The sequence below is a fragment of the Peromyscus californicus genome, unplaced genomic scaffold (genome assembly GCF_007827085.1).
Source record: "Peromyscus californicus insignis strain IS unplaced genomic scaffold, ASM782708v3 Scaffold_6__1_contigs__length_162567912, whole genome shotgun sequence".
In the NCBI taxonomy this organism is placed as follows: domain Eukaryota; kingdom Metazoa; phylum Chordata; class Mammalia; order Rodentia; family Cricetidae; genus Peromyscus; species Peromyscus californicus.
In genome coordinates, this window is record NW_026294584.1 from 107,040,777 (window position 1) to 107,058,918 (window position 18,142).

The 18,142-nt window shown below is 51.7% G+C and overlaps 1 protein-coding gene across 1 annotated transcript in view; it reads left to right on the plus strand.

Annotated features, from left to right (window-relative positions):
* The first annotated feature begins 4,581 nt into the window (after window positions 1–4,581).
* The window catches only part of Fgd5 (FYVE, RhoGEF and PH domain containing 5), a 102,036-nt gene continuing 88,475 nt past the window's right edge, over window positions 4,582–18,142 (plus strand). The window contains 2 exon segments of the mRNA XM_052719265.1: window positions 4,582–4,754; window positions 12,806–15,473. Coding sequence (XP_052575225.1) covers window positions 4,742–4,754; window positions 12,806–15,473 — 2,681 coding nt within the window. The 5' untranslated portion in view covers window positions 4,582–4,741.

Genomic DNA, 18,142 nt, shown 5'->3' on the forward strand with positions numbered 1-18,142 from the left:
GGAAGCCCAGGGGGACCCTGCCACAGGACTGGGAAGCAGAGGAGCTAGCAGGGGAGGGCCTCTGTCCTGGCAGGAAATGAAGTTGATTGTCACCTCCTCTCAATGGGGACAGGAAGCGGAGCCCAGGCCAGGCTCTGTGTCTCCTGCTGGGCTCCCAGAGTGACCTCTACCTCCACCCCCAACTCGACCCATTCAAGTATTCAGAAGGTGCTCAATAAGTGCTCTTTTCTGTTCCCTGAGTGTTCTGATTGACATTTGTATATCTCAGTTCCTCCTTGTCTGTAAGCATTTTTAAACATCGGTGATGTACTGGACATTTTTGTGACCATAGTCGTTTATTGAGCACTGGATGGGAAGGATCAGTGTTAGAGTCAGGGTCCAGATTCCCCCACTTACCAGGTATGTGCCTTGGCCTCTGTGTTGTGATAGTCCCTGTGTAACAAAAGGTTGTGACAGTGCCTTCCTTTGGGAGTTACTGAAAGGCATGCATAAGTTAATCTATACCAAGAATTTACTGAGTACACAAAGCAAGTACTCAACAAATATTAGCTATTACAATTTTTTTTACTCTGAGTAAAAAAAAAAAAATGGGAAACTGAGTAAGTGGCCTGGGGTCACCCGCAGGGTTCCATTGCCTGTCTGGGAAGCTTGGTAACAGATACTCTCCAGTGTGTGGAAAGGCTGGGTGCATGCTTATCTGTGGAGAATGGTCCCGCCCTGCCTTAGGGCAGCTTGGCACTGTGGGGGCTGCAGGTGGGGGCATAGGCAGCTAGGTTTCAGAACTTGGGATCTAGGCTGCATTAACCTGGTCCTGTGAGGGGGGTGGGTGTTAGGAGCCTCAGATTGTCCAAAGATATAAAAAATGAAGATGCTTGCTACTGTAGAGAAGAGTGTGAGAGAGGGATGGAGAGCATTGACGGGGAGAAGGAGGGCCCTGGGACCCTGAAGTGAGGGAGACTGGACTCCGAAGCCCAGGGAACCATCATGGCACAGTGGGGTCTGCTGGCCATCTATTGTGGGGGATGGGGTTGTAGTTCACATTAGTGCTGTGTCAGAGAGCATCTGTTGCCTCAGTTTCCCTGGAGCTCTGGTGCTCATGGAGTGCCTTGTAGCTTGTCCCAGGGCCTGGCTGGGTAAGTAATCAGGAGGCCAGGAGGGTGAGAGGGAGGGTGGGCCTAGGATTCTGGCTCTGCTTCTGCCAAGGTGTCTTGAATGAAGGAGACAGAAGGCAAGCAGTGGGCACCAGCCTGGGAACTACACTGACTTAGACCCAGCTCTACTCCAGCTCTGCATTCTGAGTGCAGCCTGGCCTCTCTGTCTCCAGTTCTCATCCACACATTGGGGAGAGCTACAGCTGGCCCTTCCTGCTGCCATGGGAAGGATGTGTGTGCACCGAGGCATCAGCATTAGTTACCATGGCCATGGCCTTCTCCCCTGGCAGGTACACTGGGCATCCATCCCAGTTACCTCCGCACCCATTCTCCCAGCTGTCACTCGAATACTTTAGAGGCATAAAGATGGCTCCTTTGGATGTCTGACACTCTTGGGGAGGTGGAATGCTTTGCCACTAGGAGGTTCAGAAAGGAAGAGCAAGAGGGAAGGAAAGAGAAACAGAGCATAAGAAGACATGTCTGCTGGGGAGACGGAGCACCCTGCCTCATGGGCATCTGCCTTCAAGGTACCGTTGGTGCCCTGCTAAACTCCTCTAGAGAAGTGGGGACAGGCTCATGCCCTCACAAGGCAACTCAGGAGTAGCAGTCAACGGATGGATAGGATTTAAGAACTAACTGGAAGCCTGGAAGCTGGGTGTGGTGGTGCACACCTTTAATCCCAACACTCAAGAGGCAGAGGCAGGTGGATCTCTGAGTTCTAGGACAGCCTGATCTACAGAGAGAAACACTGTCTCGAAATCCACCCCCCCCCAAAAAAGGAACTGACTAGACTGTAAGGGCTGCAGTTTCCATCTGTGAAATGGGGACACAATAACTGGGATTCTTGGCAAGATTGCATTCATTAAGGCTGGAACAGGAGCCACGGTGATCATCACCCTGGGCGGGATGATTGCAAAGCCATAGGCATTGGGATCCATTTTCTCTCATCAGGGAAAACAAAGGAGTTCAAGTTTCCCCTCATGGCGTATCACTCCATACCACCCTCTGCCTAAGCTGAACATGTTGAATCCTGTGAGGTTTTCCCCACTGGCCTTGGGACTGTGCCCACAGATCCCACATCCAACAGTGGTGGGTCGGACTTAGCTTAGTAAAGCATCTGGGTATTTTCCCGCCCCTACCCTGAACCCCTTCCCCAAACCTCAGCGCAAAGGCAGCACTGGAGGCAGCTGAGTCCCTGGAGCCTCCCTCCCTCCCCGGTCCTGCTGAAGCTGTGTTCTTGGGACTGCATACTCTAAAAAAAGCAAGCTAACTCTTAATTTATTTCTTTTTGCATGAAATATGGAAAGGATTTACCCACTCACTCAGCTTCACACCCCTTCAGACATAGATATCAATATCCTTACCCTCTCCACCACCAGCTCCATCACCTACTTAAGTTCATTGCTTCCATCTCCATCACTCAGCCAATCCCATCGTCTCCACCACTTCGATTACTGCCATTAACTCCACCATCTCCATCACCCATATCATCTTCAGTGCCTCCATCACCTTGACCACCTCCACCATCTTCATCAACCCCATCACCCATGCTGTCTCCATCATCTACCACTTCTATCACATATATCCTCTCTATCACCTCAACCAGCTCTACCATCCACCATTTCTGTCACCCCCCGCCATCTCTATTACTTTAACGACTTCCACCATCTCTGCCCTGTCTACCACACGGTCGACCCCCTACTGCTTGTATCACTCCCAACTCCATCACTTGACCAAATACCTCCATTGCCGTCTGGAAAACCATCCTTATCCTGTATACCATCTCCATCATTACCACCCTTTCCATCGCCTCGACCATTTTACTGCCTCAGCTCCGCATCTTCCACCACCTTGATCACCTGCTCTGTCTCCACGGCCTCTGCCACCACCAACTCCTTCACTTCTAGCCTGTGGACCACCTCCTCCCCTGTTCTGCCACACACTCTGAGGACATGTCACATCTTCACCAAGATGTCCACAAGTACCCCCACCACCTCTCTACCTGCAGCACGACCAGCACGCGGCCTCTGTCTTCCTCCTGCTTCACTGCGTATCCTCCACCTCGACTTCATCCACGTCTAGTATCATCTCTACCACCTCCATCACCAGCTAACCACTAAGCATAGATCCAAGTCTACTAAGAACTTGTCTCAGTGCCAAAATCCAGCCAGATATTTTCTTTCTTTCAAAAAAAAATTAATCATCTATTTATGGTTAGCATGTGGGGAGCGGGGGTGTATAAATGAGCTACGGTGTCCTTGTGGAGGCCCGAAGACAACTTTTGGAATCTGCTCTGTCCTTCTACCTTTCCATGGGTTCCAGGGACTGGAGTCACCAGGCTTACACAGCAAGCTCTTTATCCACAGAGCCATCTTGCTGACCCCAGCTGTAAATTCTCTGTTCTAGAGTCATAGTGATCCTCTCCAAAAAGGCTGGAGGCTGAGGAGTCTGGTGTGAGATGGAGCGGTCATTTGAAAGATTCAAATTCAGTCCTTAATTGTATAATCGGGGAAACTGAGGCCTACTCAATGCCAAGCCCACACACTCACTGGTTGGTCCTCCTCCAACTTGCCATGCCTCTTCATGCCTCTGGGTCTGACCAAGTTATTTCCTTCGCCTCTGGTCTGGTTGACCCCTCTCACTGGGGGCCTCTTCTGAGCTCCAGTCCCAAGTAGCAGGACTGTGTATGTCAGGGTAAATAGTCAGACAGGGTTCCCTAAGGGCAATGACATCTATCTATGTGGCCATCAACGGGCCCTACTGAGGAGATACTGGGCCCCTGTACAGTGTGTGAATCAAGCCTCCTCAGAGGCCAGATAGCCTTTCCAGTCACCTCGAAGAGGCGATGGCCGACCAGACAGCCATACTCTGTCCCAGTGATTCTGACTTCGGCTTCCTCGGAAAGTCTTAGCAGTTGCTCTGATTCTGTAAGTCGGCTGAGGGCCCGGAAATGCGCATTTCACACACTCCCCATGGGTTCTGGCAGTGGGGAGCCTCAGCAGATCTTCCCCGCAGACAGAGTGCTTTGCTATGGTGTTTGTCGGTTTAATTTGTCTTACGTCCCCAACGACCGCCCCATCTGAGCTCCATGAGGACAAGAACTTGTGGCTCTCATGCTCCGTGGTCAGCACAGCGCCTAGCTCAGACTGAATGAACATCCAAATCTGAAAATAAAGGGATAAATGGCCTCTGTCCCTAAGCCTTGTACAGCTCCTTAGGTCTCCTTGATCATAGTCCCGGCCCCTTTAAGTGTGCGTGGGGACGCCGGGACCCTCGGTCTCTGACAGCACTGAAAAAAAAAAAAAAAAAAGAAAAGGGAAAAAAAAAAAAAAAAGCCTTCCTCTCGGGAGCGGGAGGAAACATCTAGGAGGGGGGAGGAGGCGCGGCCAGAGCCTAGAGCCCCGAGCTTGAGCGGACGCCCCGCCCAGCCCAAGCCCCGCGCCCAGCGCCCCTCGCCTTGCCGCGGAGTGCTGCGCCCGGGGCGGGCCGGGCCGGGGCGGGCGCGGGTGCGGTGGACTGGGCGGCAGTGGTACTCCGACAGACGGACCCGCACGACACGCAGAGACCAGCCTCGGGCTCCACGGTGGAAGATGCACAGAGCAGGTAAGAAGCCGCGCCACCTTTTGCGCACCGGCGGCAGGCGCTGCAAGTGGAGCTTGCGGAACCGAGGGTCCCTTCTCTAGGAACCCAAGAGTTGGGGTGTCCTGTTCCAGGCACCCCGCCGTTGTCCCCCGAAGAAGGTCCCCTTGGAAACCGAGGACACCCCCCCTCCAAAGAGACCTAGTCGTAACCCCCCAACCCCCAGTCCTTCCTCTCTGTCCTCTGGGTCCCAGCAGGTCCTCTCTCGCCCTTTAGTGGCCGCGCCTGGCCCCGGGGCCCATCCGCTACGCTTCCCCGACGCCGGAGTCTGTTCTGGTACTCTAGGGCTCGACACACCCCGCTCTGCCATCAGACGCCCGGAGCTCTGTGGTTGAGCTAGGAAGCCTGAGCTGTTCTCTGGGCTCACCCCTCTTAAAACTCCCTGCCGGAGCTTCACTACCGGACCGAAGCGGGGACCGAGGGGTTACCCCTTACCCAGGCTCATCGGCGTCCCTCCCACCCCTCTCCCCTCGCGTCCCATTCTGTGAATCAGACTTCACCAGGTCAGGGATTCCGGGAAACCCAAGTGTTCTCTAAGAAATTTAGCGATCTCTGCCCGAGGAGTGCCATTTAGCAGATTGGGAAAGTGAGCCTCAGCCAGATGGGCGGTGCCTGAAATCTGGATTCCCAGCTGCGTGCCTGAGGAAGACAGAAAGTTCTCAAAGCTAGAAAGTAATCCTAGCTAACGAGAGATCCACCTGCTCAGAGCTGTCAGCCCTGCTTCTTTTACTGCTACCATTGTGCATAAGGGAAGCCCCTTCCCCACCCAGCACCCTGTCCAATACCACACTCCCAACACACATCCCCAAAGAAACAGGAAGCCACCATTTTGGCTGTCTTGGAACCATATCCTGCTGCTGCTGCTGCTGCTGCTGCCTGTTGGGGCTTTTTTCTTTTTAAGATTGTTTTACTGAAAACAGTCATTGTCTTGGGAGCAAGGTACCGCTAGAGACATTGGGCTGGTCTTGTAACAGTCGGAGGAGGAGAGCAGCCACCTCCCTGTGTCCAGGATTAGGGTTGCTGGGTGTATGGTAATTAATGTGGGCCACAGAATTGGGGGCCATGAGCAGGAGTGTCCCTTTATGGGAGTGGAGGGGAGGAGAACAGGGTCCCAGGGCCTGGCCGTCCACTGTTGTCTGGGGAAGCTTGTCTTGTGTGGTGCTGGCATGGTCTGGGACATAGGCTGCCTTTCCCTACCCTCCTAACAAAACCACTTGGTAACAATGGAGAGAGCCAGTCTAGCTTCCCCACATTTTCCTGCAGGAGGCTGGAGCAGGCCCTCCTTCCCTAAGAGTCTGGAGGATGGAGGCCACCAGAACAAATCTAGAGGTAGGTTTGGTCCCAGGAAGCCTTTGCAGTGGGCACTTAGATCTAGCTGTCCTGTAATTTGTTTCTGTAGACGCCGTGGTTCCCTTTTCAGTGTGACAGCCTCACACGATGACTGGTGGATGCCATCTCCCCCCAGCCGTTCTCATAGCTCTGGGACTCTCTGAGGCTGGATCTCAAAGCCACCGTATGCTTACATGACCTTGAGCAGGTCCCTCAGTTTGTCTGACAAGTAAAGATCTAGCTCTGACTTGACACTATTAACTAACAATAAATTGACCAGTGTCCATCATGAACAAACAATGAACACTAACTCATATTTCCCAGGAACTTACAATGAATTAGTTACCACTAGGATGTGTTCTTTCTATCAGTTTAGTTAGTATCCACAGCAACCTGAGGATGGGAAATTGAGGACCTGTTCAGAGCTTTTCTTTTTTTAATCCAGGCCTAACTTGTTGGTGCTCTTGACTTTGTTGAGTGCTTTTTTTTTTTTTTTGGCTGTTAGTCTGTTAGTTTCCTTGAACTCTCAATGGTCCCATGAAAAGGTGGATAGTTCTTCCTTTCTCCAAAAAGGACGCTCTGGCTTCCAGAGGCAGAGATGTGTACATGACCACACATCTGTATGTGGAAGGGCTTGTACCCGACCCCAGGCCTCTCCCTGCTCTGTCTTCCACTGTCTTCCTGGGAAGTGCCCTGCTGTGGATCACTGGACAAGCTTAACAGCAGCCTAATTAGAAACCAGCAGACTTAGCTTGGGCCCTCCAGCAGGCACCTAGGAATGGATGTTAAATTAAGATGCATTGCAAGGTGAAATTGGAAGGTAATTGCTCTTGCAACATATGGTCGTGAGTGTTCCAGGAGGAGTGGAGGGAAGGGCGGGCAGGTGAAGCAGACTTGGGGACGGGAGTCGGAGTGTCAGGATGTTGCAAGAAGCTCTCTGCGTTGAACGAGCTGGGGAAATGAACTTTTTGGTTCAGTCCCTTCCTTCTACAGGTGGAGAAACTGAGGCATGGGAAGGGGGAGGCTTGGCCAAGGTGACACCTCCTCTAGTTAGTGGCTTGGCTAGGAAGGGAGGTTAAGGCTCCTGGCTCCCTGTCCAAGGCTCCTTCCCAGACTTCATCTAACCTGACTCCTGCGTGGCTGTGAGGGAGCAGCAAGCATGAATGTGTGAGTGACAGATATTTAATTAAAATAGAGAGAGAAAGTAGCAGCTAGTACCAGGAGCGGGCTGCGAGTGATTTGTATCATCAGGCGCTATTGAAATGTTCTTTCTTCCCGCGCCCATCCCTTAGTTAGCATTTTGCCTAAAGCAGTGCTCTGCATTCGCCTCATCCCCAAGAGTGGCAAAGCCCCAGGAGTCATAGGCTTTGGTGACTCAGTCAGGGCATATTACTCGTAGGGAGAGAGAAGGCTCCTAGGCAGCCAGAGGGTGCACCAGCCAGGTCCATGCTTCGTTTCTCATCAGGAAGTCAAGCTCAGCCCAGGGGAGCAGTCCCAGCGCTGGCTACCACTGCATCTCCCAGGCCCTAAAGCTTAGCAGCTGGGCTTGTCCATGCCTCTGGTCTCTGCACACACTGTCACCTCTGCTGACTTCTCTGTCTCAATGTTTTCTCCCATTGTGAGCCCAGTCCCTTAGCGTGTCCTCCCTTAGCGTGTCCTCCAGTGATGCGAACCCCATCCTGTTAGCGTGTCCTCCAGTGATGCGAACCCCATCCTGGAGGCTTGCACTTCACCAGCCAGGGCGGCGGCGGGCAGAGCAAGGCAGGTTGTTTTCATGTGCACGTTTGCATCCCTTTCGCCCTCCTCGGTCTCCTTTGCTGATCAGGGGCCCTGGGACTCCTTCCTGGGCCCTACTTCTCCCTGTCCATGACTTCCATCGCATCCCACCTTGTCCACCTGTAACAGGCCTGCCCCTGGAGCCCAGAGCCCATTGGATATCTCCACGAGGTGTGTGAAAAGTGACTCACTTGGACTTGTGCACACTGAAACCCTGGGTCTTCCTTCCCAGCCCTGGCCTTCTTGGCTGTTGCAACTTTACCCTTCTAGGTGCTCAGGGTTAAACTTCAGCACGATCTGGGAACTCTTCTCTCTTCCACACCATGTCCGTTCCATGCATACATCCTCCCTCTCAGTTCTGTTTCATCATTGAAATCAGATTCCTTGTTGTCCCTGCCTGGTCCAGGCTCCATCACTACTGCTTGAAGGACCACGAGAACCCCCTTTCTAGACTCTTCCGTCCTTCACCCCTCCCATCCATTTCAGCATGTTTAGCCTGCATGTACGGGTCCTCATGCGTAAGCCCTGCTGTTCACCCTGCTCCTTAAGCCCTTGAGAAGAAGCCGGAGTATCCCCAAGCCTCATCTCCTGCCTCCCCCAACTTCCATTGTTCCCTTCCAAAAGTTCTGGCTTTCCTCCCATCTCCTGGATACATTAATGAGTCCCAGCTTCTCCCTTCTTCTCTACAACTTTAATGTCCCCTCAGTGAGACCAGAGGGGTTTGTTGGTACGTCTAGAGACTCTAGACTAGGGCCCCACACAGGATAGGAGGACAGTAAATATTACCTCATGGAACCGGAGTAGAGAAAATTGAGTGGGAACAGATTGGAGCCGTATAGTCTCACTCTAGTCTATATGCTGTGGTCAGACCCAGACCCTGCCTTTGACACACACTTCACCTGACAAGCTGCTCCTAGTTTCTCTGTCTTAGTTTCCATGGATTTTACCCTTCTCACTGACACTTGGGGCTCCTGGGGCTCCACTGTAGGGGAAATGCTCTGTGGGAAACGGAGAGGCAGAGGGTTGGGTGGCTGGACTTGGAAGTATGAAAACTTGATTCTCTCCAGGGCTGCTCTGCATCCACTGAGTGACCTCACACCAGTCAACTGCCAGTGAGGGGCAAGACAAAGTGTCTTTGGCGCCAGCATCTCTTGGTCTCTGAGGGGACATGCAGAAGCACTGTGGCTTCATTCAGCGCTGGCGCAGGAGTGAAAAAATGCCATGTGCTTGTCATTCCTTGGGCTCCTGTGCAGAAGGCATTTTCTTGCAGGACCACGCCTCAGACCCTACCACAACCTTTCTCAAGGAACAGGCGCCCACAGATCAATAGCTTGATTGGATGAAGGATGGGTTGGGAATGGGGGCAATGCAGCCGGGGTGACAGTCATTTTTCACAGCTTGTCTGTTCCTCAGTCATGTCTCATGGTGGCCCATGTGAAATGCTACCTGTTAAGGATGAGAAATGAGAGTCCCCACCCCTGAAGAATAAGTCACACCAACATCTGACACTTGATGTTGTGAGCTGGCAGCTGCTATCAGGTAGTATACTGGATATGGCTGGACTCAAGATAGAAGGATGTGGGGGCGGGGAGGATGTACTCCTGAGTGAGCAGTTTCTCTCATGCAAATGCCGACAAGATCTTCTGTCTTCACAGCACCCCCAAGGGGAGCCATAGGCTGTCCCCATTTTACAGGTGGTAAAACTGAGGCTTAGTTCTACAGCTCCTAAGCAGCCAAGCCAGAGTTTGAACCCAGCTCAGCTGTTACCTAACAATGATCAGTGTTAAACTCCAATATATATATATATATATATATATATATATATATATATATATATATTCTAAAGTAGAAATCATCTAGTCTTGATAACTTGGTAGTTCTAACACCTGGGCAGGCCTGGAGGTTGGTGTGGATGACCTAGGGGTAGTTGGAGTTGGTGAAATTTGGTGAGGTCTTTGACAGTGGTGTCTTTTTTCTCTCTTTCTTGCCTTCAGCCTCTTCCTGCACCCTGTCATAGTAGCCTGTACGGGTCTGTGCAGTCTTGAATGTACCACCCTGTCCTCCGAATGATAGGGTCCTGACATTTGTGGATCATGGTACTGACTTTGGCTCCAGATATCCTGGCATTGAGGTGCCCATGGACAGGGCCACAGAGTGGTCCAAGTCAGAGCTTAGCTGCCAGTGCTGAGCCCCAGGCCTGTGGCTGGTGAATGGAGATACTCCATTCCATTTCAAGGTCATCTAGTGAAAAAAGAACGTCAGCTAGCTCGTTCAAAATGGCTATAGATGCCCCTTAATTTACGATGGACTTACATTCCCATAAAGTCATCGTAAGTCAGAAATACCCTGTCAGAAGTGCGTGTCCCACACTTAGTCTCCCAACCATGCTAGCTCAACTGTGCTCAGAACCCCTGCCTTTGCTGTAGCTGGGTTGAATCATCCCCCACAAAAACCACTTAATACTCACAACCTCACTAGATACTGTATTGGAAGTGAGACACAGAGGATTTTTTTTCAAACCACCATAAAGTACAATTGTTAGGTTGAACTTTACTCAAATAATAATATTTGTGTGTGTGTGTGTATATGTGTGTGTGTGTGTGTGTGTGTGTGTGTGTGTGTGTGTAAATCAGAGGACAACCTCAGGTGTCATTCCTCAGGTGCCGTTCCTCAGGCGCCATCTAGCTTGTCTTTTGAGCCAGGATCTCTCGCTGGCATAAACTGACAAGTAGGCCAAGCTTGCTGTCCAATGAATCCCAGAGATCCACCTGTCTCTACCTCCTCGGAGCTTCGATCCCAAGCTCACACCGCCAACATCTGACTTCTTTTTCTTAATGTGAATTCTGGGGATCTAACTTGGGTCTTCATGCTTGCGTGGCAAGCACTATATCAGCTGGGCTATCTCCCCAGGCCCCCACTTTTTTGGAGACAGGTCTTATGTAACTGGCCTTGAACTCCTGATCCTTCTGCCTCTCAAGTTCCGAGATTATGGGCATGCCTACTATGCCCTGTGATGTTTGGATATATGGAGCTGAGTAATATATAGTGTGTTTTTATTGTTGTTGCTGGTACTTTGTTTTTGAGACAGGGTTTCACTATGTAACATTGTTGTTGCTGTTACTTTGTTTTTGAGACAGGGTTTCACTATGTAACATTGTGGGGCCTGGAACTCTATGTAGACCAGGCCGGCTTTCAACGGATGGATCTACCTGCCTTTGAGCACTGGTATTAAAGGTGTGCACCACTATGCCCACCTGGGCAAATTAGAATGTGAAAGTGACTTTCACATCCTTTTTTTTTTTTTTTTTTTTTTTTTTTTTTTTTTTAAAGATGAGGTTTCTCTGTGTTATCCAAGCTGGATGCTGTACTCTTGGGCTCAAATGATCTTCCTGCCTCAGGTTCTTGAGTAGGTGGGGTTCTGGGGATGGGTCCCTACACCTGACATTTATTTTATAATACGGCTGCGAGAAGATTAAAAGTATCTATGGGGCTGGGCATGGTGTCACACACCTGTAATCTCAGACTCAGGAGACTGAGGCAGGAGGATCGTGAGTTTGAGGCCAGCCTAGGCTATATAGGAAGGCTTTCATATGTATCACGTATATCTATCACATGTAATGATAAATGTGGTCCTTGATTAGAGCTGCTGGTAGTAGCTGCTATAAGTGGGCTCCAATGCTGAGGGAGAGGCTTGTTTGCTGAGAGAACCCCAGCCCTCTGCTACATCTTCGTCAGGAGCCAGACTGGCATCTGGAGCTGCTGTCACACCTAGACCTCAGCAAGGATAGATGGAAGATGAGGCCTGAAAAGTTCATTCTGCTGAAGTATAGATTGAGATGTGAGGACCAGACAAGGAGGCCTGGGAAGCAGGCCCTGCTAGTTGCTCAGGAGAGACACAGGACCTGGACCTCGGAAGCTGTGCCATTGGTCTGTTTCTTGTCTTAACATGTCATATATCATTCTTCAAAACAGAGCTTCACCTTCTCCCAGAGGCTCCCAATCATGACAGTTATTCCTGGCTAATTCCTGATGTGTGTGTACTCTGCACATATCTTTTATCTACCCATCTGCAGGCCTCAGCATCCTTCAGGGACATAGACTTTTGCAGCTACCCATCCATGTTGGTACATACTATTTCCTTTCTTCCATGATATTTGGAGGTGTTGGATGGACATTCTGGAAACATGCAAACTTTCTCACTCAAAGCTTAAAACAGAGTCTTAAGTCTTTAGTGTGTCATTCTTGGAGGGATGAAATAATGGCTATTCAGCCATAGCATCCCAAGGGGCTACAGCTCTCTCTGTTCTTCTAACTCCCCAATGGATTCTCTGCTGGAGCCCATGAAAGCCCCTCATCTGTAGTGCTGGCTACTTGGTTAGGGTGCTGATGAATACCAGCTTGTAATGGCAGGACACACAGAGATCATTCAATAAGTAGTTTTTGGTGAATGAATGAAAAGATCTTGGCACATTGTTCATCGCTCACAGGATTTCGTTCAGCTGGTTTCTTGTTAGCTGAACTGTCGCGAAAGCTCTGTTCCCCTACTCACAGAATGAACTAAGTGTCAGGGATTTTCTGGCTTTCAGATAGGGTCTCATGTAACCCAGGCTAGCCTTGAACTTTTGATCCCCTAGCCTCTACCTCTCCAGTGCTAGAATTATAGGCTTTTAGGGTGCTGGGGATCAAACAGGGCTTCCTGCATGCTAGGCAAGCACCTATTAAGGAGGCCACACCCCTAGCCCCGTTAAAGGATTTCGAGGATGTGGTAGAAGAAATGAAAGTCTGAGACAAGCCACAGAAATGGGAACTTTCCTCCCTCCTCCCTTCACCAGGCTATGGAAAAAGAGTCTGAGTAGAATTTAATTGTGTGTGTGTTTGTTTGTTTCCTTTTCTTTGTTTTCACCTTTTAGATTCACCCAAACCACCAGTTGCTCCCAAGCCGAAGGTTACCACCAGTCCTTCTTCGCCAGCAGCCAAGTTTCCCCCCTCACCCAGGCCTGACAGTTTCCCCAGTCCCAACTCCATGTCCAGGGGCCCCAAACCTCCCATCGCTCCCAAGCCCAGGCTGGCTGGCCCCAGTGAGTTCGGAGCTGGTGTGCACCTGAACAACAGCCTCAGCAAATGCAGCAATGGGAGGCTGCTGTGTGAGGACCGGGGCCTGGATCATGGCCACCACTCCACCCTGAACTGCTCTGAGTCGGAGACCGATGAGGAGTACATCATGGTCCCCCGGGCTCCACAGAGAGAGGGTGCTCCCAGGGATGGGGCTACTGGGGAGCAGGGCTTGGAGGAGGAAGTCCAAGAGCATGGTGCAGAGCAGATGGGGACTGAGGGGGACCTGGCAGTCCCAGATGAAGAGGCTCCAAGCAGAGACAGTGAGGAAGACATGAGCCACACTCTGGAGGGTGAAGAAGACTGTGATCACGATCCAGAGAGAGATGAGACCCCAACACCCCCAGATGAAGGGGTGCTAAGCAGAGACCGTGGAGGAGGTGAGGAGGACTGTGACCAGGACCCAGGTATGGAGGAGCAGCCCATGAATGAGGAGGAAGAGGAGGAGCACGTGTCCAACCTTGATGATAGGGACCCCCCGGATGCAGAGGAGCCTTCCCACACAGAGATCGTTCTCACACATGTCTGCTCCGAGTCTCTTGAAGTTCCCTGTTGGGAGCCAGGGCCCCCTGAGACTCCTGGAGTGGTAGAAGAGGATAGCGAAGATGGATGTAATGACACTGAACCTGGGGAGCCTAACCAGGACACTGGACAGGACACAGAGGATGCCAGCGTGGGGTCCCCTGAAAATGGGGAGGTGCCCCCAGATGTCCAGGAGCAAGAGGTGGCACCTGACAGCCCTGAGGTCTTTGAGGAGGACTGTGAAGATGCTGCCGAAGGTGGGAGCCAGGTAGACCAGGAGGAACCACCCACTTGCGATGAGGAAGCCTACGACAGAGAAACTGCCGCAGCCACCATGCAGGTGGGGGAGGACCCTGGAGAGAGTGGAGACCCAGCGCAGGAGGACCCTGCTGAAGAGAACTGCCAGATCATTCCCTTTGAGAGCGACAGCGTGGAGGAGGATTTCGTATCCACACTCCCAGAAAGTCCCTATGAACTCTTCCCGACTGAGAGCACTTCCTTCTGCAATGACATCTATTCCCTTTCGGAGTCAGCCAAGGGGCAGGAGCCAGTGCATGAGGTCTGCACAGAGGAGGTTCCTGGTACCGACCCTTCACCCAACCAGCACGATTCCCTGCACGATGGAGCTGGAGAGGCACCCCCTGTCCCTGACGTAGTGGTTGTGCCAGAGGATGAGGATGCCATGGACGATGCACTCAGCAGTCCCTACGTGATGGGAGTTGGCTTGCTGAGCCTCGGAGAGGGAACACAGTCAGACACTCAGGCTGCCTCAGGCACTCGGAGTGGGTACAGTGCATGGGAGGAAGGGGACTCTGAGGGTGGCCTGGTCCCAGTGGATAGGAAGAATATTGCCACAAGGGCCCGGCCCCACTCTGGGAAGGTAGCTGGTCATGTTCCAGAAACTGTTCTAGAAGAAACAGGACCAGAAGGCTGTTCATCAACTGTGGGCACCAGAGACACCAGTGAGGAGGTGAGAAAAATAGCTATTTTACCAGAGGGGAAGCCCCCTGAGTCTGGCCGTGCCTTGCCAGCCAAGCCCAGAGCATTCACTCTATACCCAAGGTCCTTCTCCGTGGAAGGCCGTGAGAGTCCCCTGTCCATGTTCCGGGAGCCAGAGGGGGCTGGGCTGGACAGCCATCGTGTGAGGAGGAAAGAAGACAATCTCTCTCTGCCAGGCGCCATTGGCTCCTCTGGCAGCTTCTCACAGCGCAGCCACCTGCCGTCCAGTGGCACCTCCACGCCGTCCTCCGTGGTTGACATCCCGCCCCCTTTCGACCTGGCCTGCATCACGAAGAAACCCATCACTAAGAGCTCACCTTCACTCCTGATAGATGGCGACACGCTGGATAAGACCTCCAAGAAGAAGAAGTCCTCCTTCAAACGCCTCCTGGAGCTGACGTTCAGGAAGAAGACAGAGAGCAAGGGGCACATGGACATGAACCTGTCCTCTTCCAGGTCCTCCTCCGAGTCCAGCTACCACGGCCCGGCCAGGGTCCTGGAACTCGACCGCAGGAGCCTCAGCAACTCACCCCAGCTCAAGTGTCGCACTGGGAAGGTCCGGGCCTCTGACTCCCCTGCCTCCCTCATCTTCTACAGGGACGGCAAGAGGAAAGGCGTCCCTTTCAGCAGGACGGTGTCCAGGGTGGAGTCCTTCGAAGATCGCTCCCGGCCGCCCTTTCTGCCCCTGCCGCTCACCAAGCCACGGTCCATTTCATTTCCCAATGCTGACACTTCGGACTATGAGAACATTCCAGCCATGAACTCGGATTATGAGAACATCCAGATCCCGCCTCGCAGGCCGGCGCGGGCTGGGACTCTCACAAAGCTGTTTGAAGAGCAGAGTAGAGCCCTGTCGACTGCAAATGAGAATGATGGCTATGTGGACATGAGCAGCTTCAACGCCTTCGAGAGCAAGCAACAGAGCTCAGAGCAGGAAGCCGAGAGGTACGTGAGGGACAGGTCCTTTCGCAGAGTGTGGGCCTAACAGCTGGAGGCAGCTACGGTACGGGGGTGGGATGGACATGCTTTGTAGGCTCTGCTGCTTCTTAGCTGTGTGACTTGGGGTGAGTGGCTCCACCTCCCTGAACCACTGTCACTTCACCTGTGAAATGGGGCTCATGTTTCTCACACTAGCATGTTAGATTACAATATAAAACTGCTAATTATTAAGGGGACAGTTCTCATGTCTAAGGGAGATTGCTTTCACACACACACACACACACACACACACACACACACACACACACACAGCAACTAAGAGAGAAGGTTCTGGAAGCTTGCCAAACTAAATATCTTTCACCATCAGAAAAATACCCTAATTGATTGATACCTTCTTATTGTGTACACGTAGAACTAGAAAAGACAATTTATTTAAACTGTCCAAAGAGCTCAGAGCGCCTCGAGCTGAATTTCTGAATAGAAGTCTTGAAGAGGTATACCTAAGCTGATTAAAAAAAAAAAAACAAAAAACAAAAAACCCGGATCACTTTGAAAGCGGGAGTGGAACACTGTGGATATCAAACAATAGTGGGGTTTTCTGCCTCACTTCCCTCTAGCTGAAAACCGCTCCCTTAGCCTACCTGGGTTGGCTGCAGCTTCCACAGGACACACTTTACCCTGTGTGCTTGCATCCCTGCGGGGCCCTGATCCGAGTCATCAACAGTCCCCATGGTTCAGTTCAATCGAGGAGCCCCAGGGTTCTTTCTTATGTGGGGGACTAAACCTGCCTGCCTGCCTGGTGACTGCTGCCAGGAGTGTCTGGGGAGCTGCAAGGGAACTAGAAAGAGACATGGCTGCTGCTGGCCTGGAGTAGACTGGCAAGGTTTACCAGCTTCATCCTCAGGAGTAGTCCCTGTGGTCCCCATATGGGTTCCCTCTCCTCCCAGGCTGAGTGAGGGCTCTATCAGTTCTTTCTGCGACATGGAGGAGGTTTGTTTACAGGAATGACACTAGACACCAGTCCTGGAGAGGGACTGGGTTTAATGTGGAGAGTGAGAGTAGAAACTGGACCTGACTGGTCTGTTTTGTTAATGATTATCACATGGCCCCAACTAGGTCCAGCCCTGTTTCCACCTCTTAGCACTGGAGAAAACAAGTTGGAAAGACAAAATCTTCAGGTGAAACATGCGGTTCCCTAGCTAGCTGGTTCCTGACTTTCCCTGGCCACTGGGATCTCACCACTTCCCAGCATTCGCCTGGGCTGTGAATAATAGGAAGTTTGTTTTGCTTTGTCTCTTTGTGTAGCGCCGGCTGCCCTGGAACTCACTGTGTAGGTCACACTGGTCTGGAACTCAGAGATCTGCCTGTCTCTGTCTCCTGGGTGCTGGGATTGAAGGCCTGCGCCACCACTGCCTGTTTGTAACTGAGGCAAAAGCTGTCCCCCGTTTCCTACCCCATACCTTGTTCACATCACCTCTTCACTCGAGGCAGATGAGTTGGTTGATTTCATTTTTGGGGTGACAGCCTTTCAAAGATTAAGATACACTTCCGTGAAATCACAATTTTATTGTTGAAGAAGGTTTGCGACATCACTGAGTCCTGCTATGGAAGGGAAAAGCTGAGGGTCTGAGAGGAAAAGGGATGAGCCTAAGATCTCACAGCACGTTTGGGAGGAGTCTGACTTCTTCATTCTTGACTTAAGAATTTGCAGTGAGTTATGCCAAGGGGAGCTGGGTTGGGTTGTTCAGAACCCCACAGGTAGCTCCTTCCCCTTAACTGTGTATGATGGATGCCCCATGGGGTCATGCAGTACACAGGCGCTTGGCCATATGCAAGGGCCATTGCCTTCTTCTGTACCTTCTCCTCCCCCAGACAGAAAAGGAATAACAGGGAATAAAGTATCCAAGGAAATGCTAATGGTACTGGGTGTTGGCTGTCCACTGGCCAGGCCCTGTGCTGGTTGCTTTTCTTGTTGGCTTACATCTGAGACTGCAGCCAGGGCCTGGCCTGAAGGGTTCTGAACTATCATATTCTGAACTGCAGGAGCACTCCAGCCCCTCTGCTACTGCCCCGCCAGGGCCCTGACTGGGTGACTCTCAATGCTAGTCAGTCAGCTTAATTCTCTTCACTTCCTGTTGGGAGACAGATGAAAACAGAGGAGAAAATCCCTGCCCCAGGCCCAGCAGGCCTGGGCAGGTGTGGGCCCGGGATGGTGTGGGGCTTCACCTGCATGGGCGTTGTGAGTGAGGCAGAGGCCGTAGGAACACAGGTGCAGCTGGGTGCCTGGGGTTGGAGAGCAGATGAGGCAGGTGGAGAGGCACTTCCTCCTGCCTCCTGCCTTGTTTAGAGCGAGGGTCAGAAACCAAGTCGTTCCTGAGAACTCTGAAAGGAGACAGGACAGAGCCTCTGCAGATGCATCCTGACCAAGGTCCTGGAATGAGCTGTGTGCTTAGGAAATGGCTGTGGGTCCCATTTGCCTCTGTCCAGGGGGGATGTTCTTGTTCAGGTCAGCTCATCTTCACCTCAAAAGGGGATGATGGAAACTTGGTGTGACTGTGGAGGGGAGGGTGGAGTAAATGTACCCATGACTATAAATAGAAAGTACTTGTGAAAATTAGATAAAAGAAAAATAAATTAACTTAGGAGCAATCTGGCTTGAGATTTGTTACTTGTCA